Source organism: Lissotriton helveticus, chromosome 12 (genome assembly GCF_964261635.1).
Source record: "Lissotriton helveticus chromosome 12, aLisHel1.1, whole genome shotgun sequence".
NCBI lineage: Eukaryota > Metazoa > Chordata > Amphibia > Caudata > Salamandridae > Lissotriton > Lissotriton helveticus.
The window spans coordinates 905,819,812-905,828,963 of record NC_136073.1 but is presented as its reverse complement, the minus strand read 5'-3'; the positions used below and the strand labels follow the sequence as shown (position 1 = coordinate 905,828,963).

Sequence of the window (9,152 nt, the reverse complement as noted above, 5' to 3'; positions counted from 1 at the left end):
AGAACCACTTACTGATCCTTCTCTACAATCATACTATGATTTGTAACTTCTAGGGTGTCCTCAATTTTCTGCCTTATCTCGTTCATATCCGGTTTAGAAGAGGTGGATTTTACCAGCCATGAAGAGTTACTCTTCATTATAGGGAACCTACCCATCATAATTTCAAAAGGCGAGTGACTTATCATATCATTGGTAGTAGTTGCGTTTATCCACACCATCTTGTGAATTTGTCATTCCTGACCAACCTTTCAACAAAAATGTCCAGCCCTGGCCACCAAAACCCTTTCTTGATGGAATGTTTGGGTCGTAAATTACCCCTATGTCCTTCATGACATAGCATAGCAATCAAACGTCTCAGTTTTTTTTGGTGGAACCGCTCTATCACTTCTCCATATAATTTCATTTACATGGACCAGTTCATTTCTAATCTCCCAAAAACGTCTTAAATCAGATTTCTGAGCACCTTTGGTGGGCCATCCATTTTTCATAAATTTCAAAATATCTTGCAGTATTTCCTCTTTAGCTTATGCTCTCAACCATACATCTTCTTCTATAGGTGGAACACCCTCATCATGAACTAATGCTAAACCGCTTAAAGGTGAAAATCACCAGCCTCCAAACCAGTTACAAAAACTGCTGCTTTGCCAAATCCATGTAGGCTTCTGTATGAAAATCCCTGGCCGCATCATGTGAAGGTTCGGGGCGGTGGTACTCCAACTCGTCACCCAGCTTGTTAAGTAATCGCTCTAAGTCTGCCTTTCAAGGGTACCACCTGAAGGCGCGGCCTCTCTCAACAGCTGATGCCCGCAGCTGCCACGGGCTCACTCACCAGTCCCAACTGGAATTCAGAGTTTGAGCCTGAGGACTAATGCAAAAGTACACACTACATCAACCTTACTTGAAGTTCACAGACATGCTAACACATAAAATCCAGGAGGAAGAGTCACATTTTTTAAAGACAAATGTGTCCTCATTATAATTTTTCCCCACCTGAAATTTCCCCCATTTCAATGCAAGTCAATGGGGGAAAAAATCCCGAATTATTTTTTTTAAATCTCCCTCTTTCCTGCTTCCAGACATACGTCATGTGCGTGCATGGGCGCCCTCGCCCCTACGCCCCAGCCAATGAATGGCCAGCAGGCCTACACTTAGCCAGATTGACAGGTGTCAGTCGGAGCCTCGCACTGGACCGTTTCTGCCCAGTCCAAAAGTAACGGCCAATCATGGGACGGCCAACAGACACGTCCCACCCGCACACTTTGCGTCGCCTGATCCTAAAATGGCCGTCGGTTGGACGCCGCCCTGTCTGGTTCCTACGCCAAGTGCGTCAGCCGTCAAGGGGAAGCCGTGCGCGGCGTGCCGGTGACCCGGAAGTGAACCGGTAGTTGTCGCTTCACTTCCTTCCGGACAGCAGCAGGCACGGAGACCGCCGGTGGAGTCGCGAGCGCCTCCGGTTCGCCTGTCAGGAGCCCCCGCGGCGGTAGCAGCACCCCCCCGAGAGCAAAGGACACGCAGCGCTCCCCGAAGGACGCCGGACCTCATGCCCGTGGGCTCCGGGCGCAGGACGGCCTGGGGCAGCCTCGTCACGGTTCATCGGGCATGCAGCACCAGGGGCCTCCCCCCGGCCACCTCGGGCGCCCCCTGCAGGCCTGGGGGGGCTTCGGCCCGCAGCACCCTCCGCCAGCCGGGCTGCCTCGCCTGAGGACGGGCTGCAGCAGCGACCAGGCCCGGCTCCCTGCCCTCATGGCCCCCTGGGCCGCCCACGGGCCTGCCTGCCCCCCTCGGGCCCTGGGCGGGGACGTGCCTCGGAGCTACAGGCCGCAGAGGGAGAGCTGCATCTACCCGGGCCAGCCCGGCTCCCCCCAGCGGCGCCCGGCCAGGACGCCCACGCCCTACTCGTCCGTGTCCAGCAGCCGGTCCAGCAGGAGCTGGTCATCCTGGTCCTCTCGCTCGAGGAGCTGCTCCAGTGGAAGAGGGAGGAAATCACGCTCTAGGGGGCGCTCTCCCAGAGGAAGGGGGAGGAAATCAAGCTCTAGGGGGCGCTCTCCCAGAGAAAGGGGGAGGAAATCCCGCTCTAGGGGGCGCTCTCCCAGTGGAAGAGCAAGAAAATCCCACTCTAGGGGGCGCTCACCCAGTGGAAGGGCGAGAAAGTCTCGCTCTAGGGGGCGCTCGCCCAGTGGAAGAGCAAGAAAATCCCACTCTAGGGGGCGCTCACCCAGTGGAAGAGCAAGAAAATCTCACTCTAGGGGGCGCTCGCCCAGTGGAAGAGTTAGAAAGTCTCACTCGAGGGGGCGCTCGCCCAGTGGAAGAGTTAGAAAGTCTCGCTCTAGGGGGCGCTCGCCCAGTGGAAGGGTGAGGAAATCTCGCTCTAGAGGGCGCTCTCCCAGTGGAAGGGTTAGACCGTCTCATTCTGGGAGCCGCTCTTCTAGTGGACGAGCAAGACTATCTCACTCTATGGGCCGCGCTCCCAGTACATGGGCCAGACTATCTCGCTCTAGGAGCCACTCTCCAAGTGGAAGAGCGAGACAGTCTCGCTCTAGGAGCAACTCTCACCAAAGGAGGGAGAGAAAATCTAGCGCTAGAAGTGGTTCACCATACAGTAGGGCTGGGCGATCTACCGGTAGGAGTTGCTCGCCACATAGTAGGGTCAGACATTCTGGCTCTATGGACAAGTCACCCCATGGTGGTGCCATACAATTCAGGTTCAGCAGTCACTCAGCTCATAGTAAGAACGGACTATCTGGCACTAGCAGCATCTCTCACAGTGGTAGGTCCATGCAGTCTGCCTCTGGGAGCTACTTGCCCCATAGTGGTGCTAGACGATCTAGGTCAAGGAGTTACTCGCCTCGTGGGAGCGCTAGACCCATCAGGGGCTCCAAGCATGCACATTCACACAAAATGAGTGGACCATCATCAAAAGTCTCAAGTTCCACAGCAGAACTGAACTTCAATTCTTTTTGTGTCAAGGTAATGAATTTGCCACTTGAATTTTCAGACAAGTTTATTCTTAGGAAGATCAGAAGAAGATTCACTAGTTTTGGAAATGTAATCTCGGTGACGATCCATCACGCTGAAGACCTTCGTTTTGTTGTGGTGGTGTACAAAAGTCAAGCAGAGCAGACAAAAGCCCTTGGAGCTAATGGAGAGTATTTATTTAGACACCCGCTTTCAGTGACAGCGTATAAAGGATCTCAATCACAGCCTCTAACTTTGACAGGGAATAAAACACAGGCTTCAGTGCCCCATGTGAATAAAAAAAGGTTTTCTGGTTCACACCATGTCCCGAATACATCTCCGTCACGTCTCTCTGTTGAAAAAGTTGAATCTCCCAGACAGTACTCAGAAGAAAGTAATGACTCAGAACCTCATCCAAGCAGGATGCTCTTTATCAGTAACCTTGACTCAAACATTACAAATCAGGATCTCTTTGTGAAATTTGGACGTTTTGGTGAGATTGTTGACGTTTACATCAATAGTCTGCCTGGTGCTGCTCGCCAGTTTGCTTTCTTGCAGTATGCGCATATTTCTTCCACAGCTTCAGCAATTAAAGCAATGAATGGTTCATTCTTGGGTAAGTGCCAGGTGGCTCTAAGCTTTGGCGCTATCCAGCCCACAAGATGTGTTTTTGTGGAAGGACTGTCCTCAAATCTCACAAAGGAGTACTTAATTCAGCGTTTTAGTGAACACGGGGTTGTGGAAAATGTGTTGTATGGTCGACAAAGAGGTGCAGCTCTCATTTTGTATGTAGATGAACTTTCCGCAAGAAAAGCTGTGAAAGTGACAAGAAGTCTAAAAATTACAGGGGACAGGATAATGATGGACTTTGCAAATGAGAGTTTTCAGTTGCACTTTTGCCAGTCGATACTGGCGACCGAACGAGATGTACAAGACTTCAATTGTGTGTGATTGCCTTTTGTGGCTGATGTTAAAGATCCACCCGGACTAGTTCTAAAAATATTGACAATTCTTTTCAAAAAATGTTCTTTTATGTTCAAAAGTTTATTGAAGTTTGTTCAAAACAAATATTTCTGCAGATTGGTAACAAATAAATGTTTGAAGCTATCTGAATGTTTTCACACTATTTAGGTACTCATATTTATACTTTTCTGTCCACTTTTATTTCCAAAATGTGTTTTATTTCGGTGTAAATGTTCTTCATACATGTAATGGTAGAGATATGTACAGTGTCAGAACACATAAGTGCCAAATTTGTTTTGTTTCCTCACAGGCCATGTCCATGTGCAAATCACTTACCGCCTCAACTTGCTCTTTAATGTATTTTACTCTCTTCTCCCTTTTTTCGTGGAGTACTTATTTCAATAGATTATTTTTTATAGCAGGACACAATTGCTTGTATGGCCAGGGATTTATTTAAGTTGGAGAGTGCCCTTGGGGCAATGTTGTGGCTTGACCAATCTTCAGACTTGACTTTAGGAAGTAGGTATTAAGCTTACCACTAGATGAATAATGAATATTATTTATTGCCTGGCAGCTGGATAAATATCTGTGTATCTAGTCACTGGCCATTTATGGCCTTTCCACTTAACCAACAGCCTTATGCACACCATTTGTTCTGCAATTAGCATGGGAGCCAGCTAAATAATACTCTACTGGCTGCCAGTTGCGAAGAATCCTTGCTGTTTATACAACAGCCATATAAACCAGTCATATTCTGTGCTGTTCAAACGCCTTCTGTTTAAGCAGCAAATTTCCTATTTATATGGTAGTCTGCTTGATAAGTGAACAATCCTTTTCTTTGTATCTGCTGGTTTAAAATGAAAGCCCAGCCATATTCCAGTAACTTGACGTATTGCACACATTTTCTGGTGTTTACCCAGCTGCCAGTTACTAATAACATCCTTATTTATGAGGTTGCAGGTTTCTAATATTTCAAGCTGTTGTATTAAATTGAGTGGCAGGTGCTTGTAACCCTCCTGTAAGGAAATGCCATGTAAGGTATTCACCACAGGCACACTGTTGGAAAATTGATTATAAGTAGGACCCCACTGTGATCCATTGATTTGACTTAATTGTGATATGCTACCTCAACCAGAAAGTCCCCCTCCCTGTCTTTTCCCTTCTCTCCCCTCTCAGCAGAATGTGAGTATGCATATGCCTCCTCCACTGCAGTGTGACATGCAGCCTTCCTTCACTTCACACTTTACATAGGCAGGCAAGTCTAATGCTTTTGTCCTGCTATTTGGGTAATTCTACACGTCTTCACAGTAGAGTTCTGTGGCTCGTATTGTCCCTCGCCCCTCTTTTTGTGATACAAAGTGGGTCACCATATGTGGTGGAAAGAAGCCATTTGAGCCAATTCCGCCTCCAAAATGTTAAGAAGCACAGTTACATCTACAAGTGTGCTATAGTACATCTTATTATACAATTCACAAAGTCAGTTATTGAGCTCTGCTCATGGTGGATTAGTTGTACAGATTTCTTAGATTTATTTTGCACTGTAGAAGAAATTATTTGTTAATCGCACACCTAGAAGTTGAGAGTTGCCAAGGCAATACAGCTGTGCAAATGTGCTTATTATACCAGGATGTAGGAATGCAGTCTCTATAATAACTGTTGGTTGGAGTATTCTAAAAAGATCGCTTTTTTCATGGTTTACAAGATTGTAGGTGAAAGTTAGATCAAGTCAGTCAGTGAGGAAAGATCATCAAACTAATGTTTTTCATCAGGGAATTTTGATCGCAAGTTTCATGAGTGACATTGGGCATTTTCCTGCTTCTGCGCCCTGAGATGACACTCGGGCCTTGAAATATCTTAACCTCTTGCTGTGGCTGCTTAGATTTATTGGGGTCAGGTGGTTGATTCATTTGCAGTCTTATTGGCGAGGAAATTCATTTGAAAATTACTCACTTGGAACTTCTGCAGATTTGAGATCACAACTTTTAGTTAGAAGTCCAATCACTCCATTGATCTACGCATGGGAATGCAGTGCTCCATCATGTGTATTCATTTTTTCATTTTTTTTAAAGTTAAAGACAACTGATCACTTATATTAATGGCACAGTGTATATTTTAATTATTGGTACTAATGCCAGCATGAGCTGCTTCTTATAGCTCGATGGGGATGGAGAGCAATCAGTGAGACATCTGATTAATGTCACTTGCAATCCCCACAGCACTTCATATGGTAAGATTAGGAAAAAGGCCAAGAAAGCATAGAGCAACTGGTTAAAAAGCGTGGTCTTTCTGACAGTGCAAAATTGACATGCTGTTACCATTCACAATCTTCTTTGACAAGCAAGCAGATTTGAAGTGGAGTCCAAAGTACATCTGCATTACTACTGCCATTCTAGGCGAGCTGAGGAATAGTTTGTCCCATGACAGGATCATCTGCAAAAGGCTTATAGGGCTGGACGAGAAGCAGTAACTTGAACGTCTGCTTTTGAAAAGCTGTCGGGGATGGTTTAGATTCAGTCACTTTTCAATGAAAGATGTGTTGTGCACAGTCCAATGCAGATCAGGTTAATTTCTGTTTCAGTCTTGCATCTTAGTCTGTCAGACCTAAGCCTCTTAGTTATTTAATCCAAAGAACCGCTGCATTTTTAACTGAGGGGTACCTGGGACCTATTGAAAGGTAACTGATATTTGTTACCCAGCTTAATGGTCCCCATTTTACGAACTTCTCCAGGATAAAAGGCTGAATTGATCTGTCTGGCTTTGAACCTGTGGCCATGGGGTTAACAGATCCATGCAGTGGATGCACTAGTCTACTGAGCCCTTACCTTTAGCTTAATGTATCATTTTTGCCAAATTAAAGCCTTGTACATTAAATAAACATTTTGCTGCTTCTTTAACTGCATGCGCGCTAGCGGTTTTCCCGCTGCGCGCTGAGATTTTAAAAAACCCGCGTTCCGTGACCAAGCCAGCTCGTCATGCGCGTAGCGCAGGTAACGCACATGACGAGCTGGCTTTGTCATGAGCGCTGAAGGGGTTAAGAGCAGATGGGTCTAGTAACTTAAAGTTACTTTACCTGTAGTTCTGGTGATAGTTTGATTATTCAGGCCTCGCGAGCTAAATGTCAGTACATATACTCTGCCCTGGCAAACTACAGAGACCGTAGTTGTAAGGGGACTAAGGTACTTTTTACACATTGAATTCAGTGTTCTAAGATTAATCAATGCAAATGTGAAACCAGGATCTTCTGTGCAGTTTAGGGCTCTGGGGTAAGAGGGTTGAGGGAGAAGGAATTTCTCGGGGACCAAGTACACTTCTTAGTTAAGGACACCAGTAACCCATTACACACTAGTTCACAAAAGTGACTGCATTGAGAGATCCGTCACTAGCGTTTTAGCGTACTCTCATCTGAACTGGTGGAGTTCTTACAGTGTGCATTACTGCTGTTGTGGCATAAACCAAAGTGTGATTTTTCTATTTTTCTGCACTGTTTGCACACTGAAAACTTGGAGTGGCTGTTCTGTTTGAGAGATTGGGATCCCCTGTTCTTTTATCATTTCTACCCCTTTTAGAGATATGGTAGAGCTTTTTGAGCATCACAGTTTTATAGTTTCCCCTATAAATAGTTTAAAACTGGGCATTGCCTCTTCTACAGTAGCCTCAGATCTATTCTGATCACTTACATTAATTGCATAGTAGAACTTTTAAGAGCTTGAACTAATTTTTGTATGCTATATTTCACTGATTAACTGAATTGCTGTTTACCTTCTGTATTATTTTATATTTGAATTAACTGTGTTTATTGAATTTTATACTGGTTATCTGTTATACTTGTTGCAATATACTGGGAAATTAAAGAAATATTCCAAACCTTTTCCCCCATAAAGAGCTTAAAGATGAACACTTGATGATGTTCCAATTACTAGTGTTGCTGTTGTTTGCATACTGATGCTCCTCCACTGTTCCAGAAAATATGTGCCTGAGTGCAACAAAAAGTTAAATATTTCTTAATTGACAGCAAAAAGGTCTGTAGAGAGACCATGCTAGGCATCAAGTCAGTACCGCATAAATCACCTACGAATGACACTGCTACTGTCAAGATCATAGTAATTTGACTTCATTAGTTATCAAAACATACTATTTAGAAATTTAGGCTTTTGAGGGGAACCAGGGGATCTTCGAACTTGAAAATTCTATATTTTTTCTCTGCCTCTTAAATGTGTTAGGATTTACCCCCTCAGGTTTAAGGTCTTGCCAGTTATGAAATTAGCAGCAGATAGTAGCCTCTTTCCAGTTGGTATGTCCAGTAGTTTCTAAGCTGCCTGAGCTATAAGGCGGCCTTTACCAGGAGCCTCTTTGGGATATAGGGTCGCATATATCCAGCCCAACTCATAACTTGCGATGTCACTGATTGTCTTCACCCCTGTAATGAGGCATGGTTACATGCGCCACCCGTTTCCCCCCCATCAACTTACCAACTTTGGGTATGCAGAGGTGTGCACAGAAGCATTATGAGTAGAGACTATTCTGTGTGAAACTGCAAATTTCATAACTTTTACATACTTGTATACTTTCTTCCTCTCGCATCCATCACAATTTACCCCATCAGTGGGGATTCCTTCTGATTTTATTTCGTGTTTCTTCAATTTATAATACTTTTAAATGTTGTGTTCGTATTGTTTTTTTGTTTCAGTTTATATTTGATGAAAGAATGCTACAAAATCTATGGGCAAACAGGAATTTAGATGAATCTGCAGTTGGTAAAAAAAAATGTACGTACTATGTCATTGAATGCACTTTTCGGAAAATTGAGTCTTTTTGGCCCTAAAACGTTCAACTACGTATCTCAAATTGTTCTGGTTTGACAATACGTGGTACTGAAAGTAAACAAAAACATGTTTGCCTTAAATCGGAGCCTGTGAAGCTTATATTAAGCTCATTGCAAGTGTGATAGAGAGTAAAATAAGCGTCTAATTGAGATGTGGTAACAGACACTGAAGATAACTGTGGATTAAATTGCACCGTAGCAATAAATATTATGTAGGAAAATGTAAAGACGGAAAATATGGTTCTGTTTTCAGAGGCCAGAAAGATATGCAAGTAGCCTTTGCTAATGGAATAAAGGAAATGTCATTGCCTAACAATAGGTGATACATTGGCAATGCACATGGGGACTGCCATAGAAGGCACAGAGCACCACTAAGAAGCATGTGGTATCCAGGGTATATCGGCGTTTTTTG

The 9,152-nt window shown here is 44.5% G+C and overlaps 1 protein-coding gene across 1 annotated transcript; it reads left to right on the top strand.

Annotated features, from left to right (window-relative positions):
* Window positions 1-1,386: 1,386 nt before the first annotated feature.
* Window positions 1,387-7,787, top strand: LOC144799694 (msx2-interacting protein-like). The gene is made up of 2 exons (XM_078671190.1): window positions 1,387-2,176; window positions 2,220-7,787. Exon 2 carries the CDS (start codon window positions 2,455-2,457, stop codon window positions 3,904-3,906), a length of 1,452 nt encoding a protein of 483 aa, XP_078527316.1. The 5' UTR covers window positions 1,387-2,176; window positions 2,220-2,454; the 3' UTR covers window positions 3,907-7,787.
* The last annotated feature ends 1,365 nt before the right edge of the window (window positions 7,788-9,152 follow it).